A 13,228-nucleotide genomic window follows, 5' to 3' on the forward strand; every position below is an offset into this window, starting at 1 on the left:
TGTAGACCACAAAGTAGCAAAAATTAGTAAAAGTGAAGTGAGGAAGGCATTGAAGAGGATGAAGAGTGGAAAAGCAGTTGGTCCTGATGATATACCTGTGGAGGTGTGGAAGTGTCTAGGAGAGGCAGCGGTAGATTTTCTGACTAGATTATTCAACAGGATCTTAGAGAGTGAGAAGATGCCTGAAGAATGGAGACAAAGTGTGATGGTGCCTATTTTTAAGAATAAAGGGGATGTGCAGAATTGTGGCAACTACAGAGGGATAAAGTTGATGAGCCATACAATGAAGTTATGGGAAAGAGTAGTGGAAACTAGACTGAGAGCAGAAGTCAGCATTTGTGAACAGCAGTATGGCTTCATGCCTAGGAAGAGTACTACAGATGCAGTATTTGCGTTGAGAATGCTAATAGAAAAGTACAGAGAAGGCCAGAGGGAGTTGCACTGCGTTTTTGTAGACCTAGAAAAAGCATATGACAGGGTGCCAAGAGAGGAGCTCTGGTATTGTATGAGGAAGTCTGGAGTGGCAGAGAAGTATGTTGGACTGGTGCAGGACATGTATGCTAGCTGTGAGACACTGGTACGGTGTGCTGTAGGGGTAACAGAGAAGTTCAAGGTGGAGGTGGGACTCCATCAGGGATCAGCACTGAGCCCCTTCTTGTTTGCAATGGTGATGGATAGGCTGACAGATGAGGTTAGACAGGAATCCCCATGGACCATGATGTTTGCGGATGACATTGTGATCTGTAGTGAGAGCAGACAACAGGTAGAGGAAAATCTAGAGAGGTGGAGGTATGCTCTGGAAAGGAGAGGAATGAAAGTTAGTCGCAGCAAGACAGAATATATGTGTGTGAATGAGAGGAACTCTGGTGGAGCGGTGAGGCTACAGGGAATGGAGATCAAGAAGCTGGAGGATTTCAGGTACTTAGGGTCAACAGTCCAGAGCAACGGAGAGTGCGGAAAAGAGGTGAAGAGACGGGTCCAAGCAGGTTGGAATGGGTGGAGAAAAGTGTCAGGGGTACTATGTGATAGAAGACTATCGGCCAGAATAAAAGGAAAGGTGTACAAGACAGTGGTGAGACCAGCGATGATGTATGGACTAGAAACTGTTACAATGACCAAAAGACAGCAGGCAGAACTAGAGGTTGCAGAGATGAAGATGTTGAGGTTCTCTTTGGGAGTGACCAGGATGGATAGGATCAGGAATGAATCTATCAGAGGGACGGCACATGTTCGATGTTTTGGAGAGAAGGTCAGAGAAGCCAGACTGAGATGGTTCGGTCATGTACAGAGAAGAGATAGTGAATATATTGGTAGACGGATGCTGGAATTGGAGCTGCCAGGCAAGAGGTCTCGAGGAAGACCAAAGAGAAGATTTATGGACGTAGTGAGAGAGGATATGAAAGTAGCTGGTGTGAGAGAGGAAGATACAGAGAATAGGGTTAGATGGAGAAAGTTGACTCGCTGTGGCGACCCCTAACGGGAAAAGCCGAAAGAAGAAGAAGAAGAAGAAGAAGTCAGAGAAGCCAGGCTGAGGTGGACAGAAGAGGGAGAGTCAATAAATTGGGAGACGGACGCTGGAATGGGAGGTCTGAGGAAGACCAGAGAGAAGATGGATGGATGGATGGATGGATGGATGGATGGATGGATGGATGGATGGATGGGTGGAGTGAGAGGATATGAAAGCAGCTGGTGTGAGAGAGGAGGATCCAGAGAACAGGGTGAGATGGAGAAGGTGGATTCGCCGTGGCGACCCCTGAAGGGAAAAGACCAAAGGAGTGAATTGTCGAGATCTTCTTGTCTCGGCAACTGGACTTGAGTTTCTTTGCTTGAAGATGTTTCTCCCCTTCTCTCCGGATGTCCCGCGGGGAGTTTCCGAATAGATCTGCGAGGCTTTTTTTATTTTTGGCGACTCCCCAAATATTGAGAGATGAGATGAGATGAGAACAACTTTATTAATCCCGAAGGAAATTGTTGTGCCAGAGTTTCAAGTAAAAACATAACAGTAATAGATAATAGTGGAAAGGAGGAAGAATAAAAATATAATGAAATATAAATTGTCTTAGCTGTTAGCAGTAACTACAAAGATTGAAGATTCCTTGCGGCTGAGGGAAGAGGAATTAAAAAGTCTGATAGCCTCAGGTAGGAAAGACCTCCTGTGGCGTTCAGTGGAGCTCTTTGGTGGTATCAATCTACGACTGAAAGAGCTCCGACAGGACATCAACGTGGCATGCAGGGGGTGATGGATGTTGTCCATGATGTCCCCTTCGGAAGCGAACGGGCAAAATGTCCTCAAGTTTGCAAGACAAGAAGATTTCGACAAGAATTCACCAGGACCCGGCTGACCCAGGAGCTCCAGACGTGTCAGTGCGGCGCACCGGGCGACACACACCATCTGAAAGGAAAGAAGGCCGGGAGGCAGAGATGAAGAAGCAGAGGCCGGGCCAAGACACTCAACACTCAATGCACCTGGACGCCTTTGCGTGACCGTCTTCATCTCCTCCCCCGACCACGGCGTCGCCTGCGAGCAGGATGGCATGTGGAACGGAGCTTACATTTCAGAGCTATCGCACTAAATCATCAGCGTGTGTGTTTGGAAACAATAGGCTGGAAATGATGCTTGACTGGTTTGTGTCCAGGAAGCATCATACTTCACTCCGCTCTCGCTCTCTGCCACCGTGTGTGTGTTTTATTTAAGAATAAATAAATATGACTTCCGTCCAGGTTTGGCCTCAGGGGACGAGTCTGACGTGTGTGTGTGCCGTAATAATGTGAAGCTCCGTGTAAGTGTGTGCCACCTGTGGTTTCAGCCTTCATGATTGCACTTTATGTGGCTAAAGCCTGTTATTAGAAGGGCAACGGACTGAGAGCGCAGTGGAAATACTGGCTCCGGGACGCTCCGATCCCGTTTGGGCTTTAAGAGATGCACCGGCACAAATGTCATAAAAAGCTGTTTTCTCTCACCCGCGTTGTGTTTTAATATTTTTGCTTTCCTTCCTCAGACACCCGCAGCTTTTACAGCTCACTGTAAAATTAAGAACTAAGATTTTGATCCCCTCCATCCAGTTAATGCGGTAGATGTTGGCGCCGTACAGGCCGATAGAAGATACAAGTTTCAGAATGGGCAGGAACCCGGAGAAAAGCCCATGCAGACAAGGGGAGAACATGGAGACCCTGCTGGAATCCAGGCGGCGAGCATCTTTCAGTGCTGTGGAAGCCTTTGACAGAGTTTGTAAAGGATCCCGTTACCGAGACCTTCTCGTCCTATTCAAGCAATATTTGCAGCGGCGACATTAGAAGATAATAAAATCCCTCGACGTGTCTTAGTTTGTATAAAACTGAAGAAAGGTTTCACTTGCAGGCCGCCATCGTTTACGTCCGGTCGCTGTCTGGGCAGCGAGGCCACGAGGTCGGCCCGCGGCTCGGCTCCGTCCATTTGGCAGAAACGTGTCATCGGTTCAAACCTTTTCTTTTGACCCAGAGAGACGTGAGCGAGGAGGAGAACGCAGAAAACCAGACAGAAGACCAAGGATGCTTCAAGATGAAGACCGGCAGAGACGCGGCCGGTGTGTGTGCGGCAGCTGCGTTGCTATGCTAACAGAGAGAAAGGAGCTCTACTTTTGGTCATTGGCTGTTGGCTAAAGACCTCCTGACCTCCTAACCCTCCTCCATGACCCTGGCAGTCTCCCTTCATCACAAGCAGTCGCCTTCCTTCCGCTGAGAGGAGGCGTCTCAGCCGTTTAGCTCGGCTGAATGCGTCATACGATGGAAGCGGATCCTCGGGACAGTTGTGTCCGTCCGCGGGACGTTTCCCACTCCTCCATCGCCAGCATGAGCAACCTCCATACCTCGTCGACCCAACATGCACTGACAAATGTGTGTTTTTGAACCGTTTTACACGTTTTTTAAAGAACAATTCTTGACAACACATTCTAGTGTGAGACACCTTCATGCCTTCAGTCCTCCCAGGCCGGTTCCCTGTGACGTTTCCACAAACATCTACTCTGGTGACGCCTCTCATGCCGGCCGCCGCCGCCGCCGCCACTGCTGACAGAAAGGAGAGGTGGAAATACCGACGTCGGCGGCGGCGGAGCCGTGAGGGCGGCGGCTGTCTGCAAAACTAAAGCCACATCCAGGAATGCCAGACGGACGGACGGACAGACGCGTGCCAGGCAGCATTGATGAGATGCCTTCAGGTGACCTGCTTTCATGACGCTGGTTGAAGAGGGCGGAACTCGCGCGTGACAAACGTGCACAGACCGATCCCAACGCGACACACTCACACAGCCACGTTTGAAGCACCATGGCGGCCAGGATGCTGCTCGGCCTCCTCGTCTCGCTCCTCTTCGTATCTTCAGGTCAGTGCCGCGTTTACATGTCACGGCAGGTCAAAGGTCGCGGGAACCTTCCCTACCGCTGACGTCAACCGTTTGAGGATGGTGACTTTTTTTGTCTTCTTAAAATCCCGGTGTTCACAGAGGACGTGAAAAACCTGAATCGTGATCGTTTTATGAATTTTAACAATCATAAGACGAGTTCCTCCGAAGAAGAGAACAGAATGCCTCTTCTTGTCCAACGGTGGGAAAATTTTAAATTATTTAAAAAATTGGCATTGTCACATTATTAATATAATTATTATTATTTTAACTTAATAATAATAATTTTATTTTTATTATTATATAAGCTTAGGTGTTCTCGTCATTTTCTTGGCCATTATATCGTGAAAGGCATTTCATCCAGCTCATATTTTGACAACGATAAGAAAGAGCAGATATGGTCTCATGATCTTCAGGCGGTGATGAACACCGAGGAGACGCCTGTGACTCGCTGCCCTTCACCATACAAAAAAAGAAAAGCGTGTCTGACTCGTTTTAAGAGTCCTATCTTTGGCAGGAGTCGCTATTTTATAAATAAATGTGGCGTTTCATTGGCTTTGATTTGGCGCCGGCCCGGTCGTATTCTTGATTTTCACGACGTCCAACCAAAAACACGAGGTGTTGATCCGGCCTGATCCATCAGTTCCTACCGAGCAAACGCAAACTGCCGGCCAGAAGGAGGACGCTCATCTTCTCTGCCCGAAAGGCCCGCAAACGCAAATCGCAGAAGGACGAAAGGATGAACGTGAGCGAATGAATGGAATGTTTCGAACAGGCCGTCGCTTAGCGACCCACATTTCCAAACACAAACAGCAGGAATACCTCCAGCGGAGGAAAGCTGACGTACGAGGCCTTCCTGTGCGGAGCCTCCATGCTCTCCTCCCGCCGCCGTCCACACACCTGCAGCAGGGTGGCCGGTCCGGACGGGTGGATGAAGGAGTGAACGGCTGATGGTCTCCGTGTGATGTGTGAGTGAGTGAACGTTGTGTGTGTCCATGACGAGTGAATGAAAGAGTGAATGAGCGGTCCAGGGTGAGCCCCGCCTCTGGTGCAGCGACCGCCGGCGTACGCTGCTTCTCCCCTGCAACCCTAACGCAGGATAAATCATCTCTGCAAGGAACAAATGGATTTCCGAACTCCAGCAACAAGAGGCGCCACATTTCCTTAAAGTCCTCACGCTCTCCGCTTTTGCTGACAGTTGCTTCCCTGAGGTGCTACGTCTGCAACTCCTCTCCCACCAACCAGCAATGCAACAACCAAACCCAGGAGTGCCCGGCGCCACTGGACACCTGCATGACCATCGTCGTCACTTTGGGTAACCAAAGCTGCACGTCGGCACAGTGTCCCAGGGTTTGCGTGCAAATCCACACATCGCCATCCTTCTGTGTGTCTGTGTGTGTGTTTTTGTGACGCTCAGGTCCTTCGAAGGCCATCGTGAAGCAGTGTTCCAGCCAGGAGATCTGCAGCGGCGCCGCGGCGTCCGCTACGATCGACTCCGACGGTAACGGAAGCGTGGTGACCTGCTGCAGTGCTTTCAGCCTGTGCAACTTCAGCGGCGCCGAGTCGCTCCGTGCACGAGCGCCGCCGCTGCTCCTGAGTGCCGTGGCAACGCTGCTGTTGCTGCTGCGGCCTTGAGGCGCCAAAGGCCTGCGGCCATCACGCGGTCGACAAGTCAAAGCAACAGAAATGATTTTGTAATACTTAAAGATGCAATTTTGAATGCTTAGGACAGAGGTATAAGCTTTGCTGTTTGATTATATATACATATATATACATACATACATATGTGTGTTTGTGTGTGTGTGTGTGTTTACTTTTTCAATGATTGCAGATTTTGTCTCATGGCTTTGGCGTCTCTCACACTGGATTTCATTTCTCTACCTGGTTGCTCTTGCATTTTAAACTCCTACAATCCTGATGTTTTTCCACCCCAGCCAATCCCACCAACTCCAGCTTGATCATCAGTTTATCATCAAATATCAGGCTTTCACATCGTGTTCAAAAATGTTCCTTCCTGAATCAATATCTGCTTTTGAGAAGATTTGCTTGATGTTCAGCTCAGCCGTTGACATCCGTGCCGACGACCGCTGAGCTTCAACCTCACGATGTCCAAAATCCCGTTGAGTGCATCATGTGGCTTCATAATGAAGTGGAAAAAAATGAAAATCGATGTCAAAACGCCGCATGGCGCTCCGGCGTGTTTTTGGACACGGGCAGAACACGGAGACTCCACCCAGAAAGGCCCACCTGGACTCGGCCATCCGACCGGGACCGACCCGAGCCACGCGCTGCCTTTTCATTTCAAACGGGACCCGCAAGACGAGCTTTCAAACCAACACTCCATCAGGGAGAGGCTGAAATCCATTCCAGCTTCAATTTATTTCATTGTTTTTTTTGTTTTTTTAATATTTTTTATTTCCCTCCTATTTGACAAGACGGCTGACTGAGCCCAGAAGACAAAATAAAAACCAGTGTTTACTAGTATGAGTTCTGTACAAGTCACCAGCGGTGCACACCAGTCCACCTTACAATATATCAACATGAGCAGATTTACGCAACAACAAAGATAAATTTTTTTTTTTTACATTTTCATCCCATAATACCCAGGTGTTTGATATGATTAATTGCTGGCTAAACATGAGAATCAAATTTAGGTAAAAAAAAAAAAAGGGAGGGGGTTCCAAACAAATGGGGTTTATTTTGGTGCTGTGCAAATATGCTCTTCTCCGTACCAGGATAGCATGCTATGCTGCGCTGCGCGTCGGGTGCTTTCACTTGGCTTCGGCGCCTCCAACATGGCGACAGCGGATCAGGGGACTCGCTCGCGGGGCAGGAGAGGCGGACGTCCGGGCCTCTTCCTCCGCCATCTTGCCTTCTTCGGCCGCCTTCGCTCCTCTGAGCCAGTTGCCGGGACTGAATACAGAACGTCTGTCCAGTTTTAGAGGAGCGCGAGCGGCGGAGGCTCGGCGTGGAAGCGGCCGGCCGAGCGGCGGCGGCGACTCGGGGTTTGGGATTCTTCACATTGTGGAGTCTTTGAGAAAGCGGCTCCGAGCGGAGCTGAGGAAGACGGGAGCTTCGCCAGAATGAGACGAGGGTCGGCGACCGTCTCCTCCTCCAGTCCATAAATAAGAGGCGGCGAGACGGAGGGAAGACGGGGATGGAAGGAGACCAACCCAGTACTGCCTGTAGTGTGAGGGATTCCCGGAGCGAGGAGACGGCGGAGAGGACCGGCGCCTCGTTCGGTGACCCGCCGCCGGCAGCCCGTCCTTCCACAGTCTGCAGTCTATAAATAATAATAATAATAATAATAACAACAACAATAAAAACAATGAAACGACTCGGCGTCTGAAACCAGGCGTGGGCTTTGGAGGAGCCGCGTGGACGTTCTGTCGGGACACGGAGCCTCCCCTTCCGTCACCATGGTAACATCAAGACGACCCCCATACAGGAACAAGTGTTTTTGTCTTGAGTCGTTCCTGCACGCGTCCCGACACCTCCTGCACCGACTGCACGGGGCCGCAAACATCGGCCCAGACGAACAGAAAAAGAACCCGGGTAATTAAAGCTTGAGGCGGGGAGCGGCGCCCTGACGGCCAGCGGCGCCCTGACGGCCAGCGGCGCCCTGACGGCCAGCGGCGCTCAGCCGGCAACAGACAACGCCGCTTCGCAAGGACGTCGCCATCACGATCAGACGCGTGGCGGCACCCTGCTCCTCCCTGATAGGTTGACAACGGCCAATCAAAGTGCTTTCTTTGGCCGACGACGGTAGGATGTGTGTGTGTGTGTGTGTGTGTGTGTGTGTGTGAGGCGTGGGGGAGCAGGTGTATCTTTCCAGTTGTGATATGCAACCGCCTGCTTGTGTTTCCCGCACGGTCGTCACTCCTGCAAGCCGTTCTGCATGAGACGCCCGTCTGGTCCCTGATGGTTTAGTCACAGAAGGTGGACCAACATGGCTGCCGCTGGGGTTCGGGGGTCGGGCCTCTCCCGGCGCGGCGAGGGGTCGTGCAGATCCGCAGTCCATCGGAGGCGGTCCCTGTCGGGCCCGGATGGCTTTTGGTGGTTTTGTTTTTTTGTGGTAAAGGAGGGGCGGTGCACCCGGTCCGTGAATCCAGACTCCGTGTCCGGGTCGGGCGCCGGTCTTCCGGCGAGCCGGAGACCTCTTTCTGTTTAATCCCGCCTCCGACCCTTGCCGCTCGGGTCCGCTCGAGTTTTTTATAAAAAGTCACAGTGGCGGAGTCGGATCCCAGATGAACGGATGACCTCGTCGCGGACGGCGGACCGCCATCTCCTCTGATTTAGTCCCGTGACCGAACGCTAGTCCAGGAGTCCTTGGTTGCCCCCGCGGACCGGCTCCCGTCGGTCCGCCTGGCCGAGCGGGGCTAGTGCGGGCGGGAGTGGGCCATCATCTTGAGCCGGGATTGGTCGATGACGTCCAGCAGATTCTTGGCGTCGACGGCGAGGGCGTGCGCCGCCGTCAGCATCTGCTTCTTGTAGTCCTGCTGGAGGCTGCGACACAAACGCACACGCGGGACGTCAGGGAAGCTGGCCAGAAGGTCTTGGTTCCATTTCACCTGGCGTGGCACCTTAAATGCTATCGATGTGCGCGCACGTGTGCACGTACCTGGTCATCACATATTGTTGGGCTAACTTCATCTTTCCAATAAGCTCCGCCAGGTCAGAGTTCAAAAGCTTTTGTGCCATCTCAATCTGTAAGACACGACAAACAAACGTCACAACAGGACAGGACAGGAATTCTGCAGTGTGTGTGTGTGTGTGTGTGTGTGTGTGTGTGTGTGTGTGCATGTGTGCGTGTGTCAGTGTCGTGACCTCTCTGTGGGTGCTGGCCGGAAGCTGTGGCAGCGTCTCGTCCACGGTAGCCAGCAACGTCCGCAGAGCCAACCCTACGTCCTGGACACAGGCAGATATGACGTGTCAGAGGGGAAGGTTCAGGGTTCTGGGTTCAGGGCTCTGGGTTCAGGGTTCTGGTTTAGGGTTCTGGACTCAGGGCTCTGGTTCGGGGCTCTGGGTTCAGGGTTCTGGACTCAGGGTTCTGGACTCAGGGCTCTGGGTTCAGGGCTCTGGGTTCAGGGCCTCATCTCTCCAGGGATCTTGTAGATCCGTATTATAGGATGTGGGACGTCCGGTCGCGAGCCCGGCGTACCTTCACCATGGGAACGTACTCCTCCGGAGGAGCCGGCTGGATCTTGCTGGACATCTCGATGACGGCTTTGACCAGCCCCGTCACGTTCTCGTACACCTTGTCGTTGGAGCGGTCCAAGTTGGCGGTGGGGGGGGGGCTGATCTCCTGGGGCTGCAGCTGGACGGAGACAGAAGCGCCGAGGGTCAGGAGGTGGCGGCGATGACGGCCGGCGGGACAAAAAAGCAAACACGCGGACGGGAAATCAAGCCGGAAACAATGAGTATCTACCAAACGCATGTCCTAAAGCGCTCGCCGCTTTGGATGGTGAATGTGCATGTGACAGCGGCGCAAAGCGGGGTTTTAAGACACACGGCGTGTTAAGATTGCCTCGGGGAAAAAAAGAAATGATTTGAAAAGGCGTGACGGCAGAGCGAAGGCGTGATTCGCCGAGGGACGGACGGACGTGTTTGGCGCCGGCGGCCCCGCGGCCCCTGTGCTGCAGGTGCGGCGCCCCGATCCGGCCACCAGAGGTCGTCCCCGCACAGAAATAACACTCCTGTCCAGTGGATCTGAGGGTGTGAGGTGCCGGGTCTGACGGGCTTCTTTCACACCGTCATCTGCCATCGCTGACATCGCCGACATCGCCGACATCATCTCTACCGACCGATTCGCTGCCGGAACACGAGTCCGAGAGAGCTTGATTTCTCTGACGTCGGTAAAACACCGAGACGGAAAAATATTGTTGCATTCAAAGCTGCGTGTGGCAGATTATTTTCAGGCGTCCTTGTTATGACTACAAAGATCCCGAGATGATCGTAAAATAAGGACGGCGCGACGGCAGGATGACGGCGGGTCGTTAGTACGAAGGAGACGCTTGAGATTTAGACGTCAGATCAGCGGGTCGGAATCAAGGCCACCGAAGACCAGCGCGCCGTCAAAAACAGAGCAGACGATGACGAGGACGCCGAGAAGATGGACGGAGCGGCAGAGAGGAGGAAGAGAGGAGGAAGAGAGGAGGAAGAGAGGGGGAAGAGAGGAGGAAGAGAGTTGGTCCGATCGGGTGGTGGAGGAGACGGCGGGCCGACGCTCACAGGAAACACACAGGGCCAGAGTGGCTCTTACCCGCCAGGGCTGGGGGTCGACAGGAAGGCAAAGGAGGGGAGGGAGAGGAAGAAAAAAAAGGAAGAAATTACTGCCATTAGCATTGAATTAAATGTGCGATGTGAATATTCCCTACATGTGGTCGTCATCGGGTGCAGAAAGATGAACCTGCTTTTGCTCCCGGTCTATTTCCTTTGGCTTCCGGCGTTTCCCTCTGTTTACCCCCAGCGGGAGTTTTGGGGTGAATTCGGGGAGCAGAGCTCCAAGAGCTCGGAAGAGTTATTCGTACGCTCTTCGTCAAAGGTCAAACGGTCGCGGCTTCATCTTCACCCGCAAAAGACGGAAATCCAATGATGCGCTTCACTGTTTCTGAAGCAATGGAATTTGGCGGTTCTGCCCGAGATAAAGGCCTTTCCAGAAATCTGACCATCTTAACATCTGACGGGGGAATTCAGCGAACGTAGAAAGAAGCTCAGTAAAGAGGAATGACGTTCCTCTTCGGCGTTCTCCTTCCTTCATTCACAGGTTTTAATAAAAGAGGTTTCTGCGGCTCTTCCGGAGGACGACGACTGTTCACTTTGAGCAATGTGATGAGGTTAGTGTGTGTGTGTGTGTGTGTGTGTGTGTACCTTGACGCCGTCGTTGTAGCTGTCCCCTGTGTTCAGACCTGCCAGACCGCCCACCTGGCTCTGGGCCCCGGGTCGGGGGGGTTTCTTTGGAGGGGCAGCATGCTCTGCGGGGGTGACAGTGAGAATATGAGTGCAGACTCTGGGCAAACGGCGCTGCGCCAGGAAAAAGCTTCGACGCGCTGAAAGCCATTCAGAGACCGCAGGTCTGCACTTCCTTCCCGTCTGCGCTCACATCCCCTCATCGATGCACGAGAGCGCCCACAGTTCTGCAGGTTTCCTGGGGGCGGGGCTTGATCCACTGCCCCCCCCGGCGTCCGCAAGTGTTCGTTCCTTAATGAATCTTCTTCTTCTTCTTCTTCCTCTTCTTCTTTCGTCTTTTCCCACAGCGAATCCACCTTCTCCATCTAACCGTGTTCTCCTCATCCTCCTCTCTCACCAACTACCCTCATATCTTCTCTCACGACGTCCATAAATCTTCTCTTTGTTCTTCCTCGAGACCTCCTGCCTGGCAGCTTCAATTCCAGCATCCGTCTACCAATATATTCTCTCTGTTATTTCTTTTATGAATATTCAAGCTGTTATAGTGTCCTTTCAGCCATTAGCGCTCCCGTTACATTATATATATATATACCGTATATATTATTGGCCTCCCAACCCTCCTACCCTCCGCCGGCGGTCCAGGTGGAAGGCCGAACTGGGATCCGTCCACGATTTCAGCACGCCGTCAAAACGTCACAAAAAAGCTGCAAATATGCAGCGAGACAAACCGAAACCTCCGCTCTGATTACCGACGTTCCGGGGAACCGACCCGTCCGACGCTATTCTCGTGCTCAACTATGAAACACGCCAAACAATGATGGCGGGTTCCCTGGGAACACGCAGATGCAGTTAAATAATGGCCCACTGTGAAGGTACTTTGAAATAAAATGTGTTTCTTTTTCCCCTCCACACTTGCACGGGTGGGTAGGTATGTGCGTGCACGGAGCGCGCACCATGCTGGCCCGCGTGCAGGCCGACTGTATAACCGGAGCTCCGCGTGCCGGCCGGCCCGCTACAGGCTGAACGCCGCCGTCCGCACCGCCGAGGACCGACGGCCGAAGGCTGCCGGGGACAGAATCTACTGGAAACTCACGGGAAACACAGAGAAAAGTCAATACGTGGAGGGAGACTTCATTACCTGACTTGCCGACGGGCTGGTATATGTGCTGGTTTCCCGTCTGCAAGTGGAACACACACACACACACACACAACAAGGTTAGATAACCCGCATGATCAAGACGCCGACAGGAAATCACAACCAGGCACGCAGAAAGAAAAAAAAAACAAGACACAAAAGCGGGTCTAAGATATGCAGGGAATCCGACTTCAATTTCATGTCACGGGACACTCAGCTCCTCTGCAGCCCAGACCAAACACTGCTAATTCAGCCTCTGTTTTGTGTGTGTGTGTGTGTGTGTGTGTGTGGTCTAATGCTGCATTGCACGTGTAAACACATATTCAGTATCCATTTAAAAAAAAACCCTGAAAACCCGAGGTGTGTTTTTTTTACGAGCGTGACGCGGCGGCGACACCTTCAGCTCTCTGTCACCGATTACTGTTTCTCTGCTCGCAGAAAAACAACACGACCTCGTCTCAAGAACAGGAGGGTGGGTTCACAACCGCCCACACCCGAAATACTCCACTACAGCAGCTTATACACACACACACACACACACACAGAAGGGAGATTTTTCCCACCACAAACCACAGCCATTCAGTGGGAGGAGGACGAGCAGTGAGAGGAATTATAGAGAAACAGAAATATCCCGTGTTGCCGGTGGCGCTGCATGCAGACGCCGAGAGCCGCGCCTGACGCGACGACATCCAGTGTTCGGCGTCGCAGATTCCTTCGCCGGGAACCGTGAGCTCGTTCCCATCGCCGACTTCTGGTCCGCTCACAGAAACAGCGGGTCGGATTATACGGCCGTTCCGACTCTGACCCTAGA

The 13,228-nt window shown here is 52.4% G+C and overlaps 2 protein-coding genes across 10 annotated transcripts in view; one reads left to right on the forward strand and one right to left on the reverse strand.

Annotated features, from left to right (window-relative positions):
* The first annotated feature begins 4,271 nt into the window (after nt 1–4,271).
* On the forward strand, nt 4,272–6,138 carry LOC147229159 (uncharacterized). Its single transcript, XM_086155992.1, has 3 exons — nt 4,272–4,355; nt 5,572–5,688; nt 5,791–6,138. The coding sequence occupies exons 1-3, from the start codon at nt 4,301–4,303 to the stop codon at nt 6,006–6,008; spliced, it is 390 nt and encodes a 129-aa protein (XP_086012118.1). The 5' UTR covers nt 4,272–4,300; the 3' UTR covers nt 6,009–6,138.
* Nucleotides 6,139–6,716: 578 nt separating this feature from the next.
* The window catches only part of LOC147229160 (focal adhesion kinase 1-like), a 55,798-nt gene continuing 49,286 nt past the window's right edge, over nt 6,717–13,228 (reverse strand). For 7 of the 9 annotated variants that reach the window (XM_086155985.1, XM_086155986.1, XM_086155988.1 and 4 more), the window contains 6 exons: nt 12,421–12,460; nt 11,244–11,347; nt 9,535–9,690; nt 9,201–9,281; nt 8,995–9,080; nt 6,717–8,879 (listed from right to left, as the gene is read on the reverse strand). In XM_086155985.1, the coding sequence (XP_086012111.1) occupies nt 8,753–8,879; nt 8,995–9,080; nt 9,201–9,281; nt 9,535–9,690; nt 11,244–11,347; nt 12,421–12,460 (594 nt within the window). In that variant the 3' untranslated portion in view covers nt 6,717–8,752. Of the gene's footprint in view, nt 8,880–8,994; nt 9,081–9,200; nt 9,282–9,534; nt 9,691–10,263; nt 10,645–11,243; nt 11,348–12,420; nt 12,461–13,228 lie in introns of those variants that run through there. The other 2 variants (XM_086155990.1, XM_086155989.1) reach the window with 2 other exon arrangements.

The sequence above is a fragment of the Fistularia commersonii genome, chromosome 11 (genome assembly GCF_037954325.1).
Source record: "Fistularia commersonii isolate RoL2024-O1a breed Wild chromosome 11, RoL_Fcom_v1.0, whole genome shotgun sequence".
NCBI classification, from domain to species: Eukaryota; Metazoa; Chordata; class Actinopteri; order Syngnathiformes; family Fistulariidae; genus Fistularia; species Fistularia commersonii.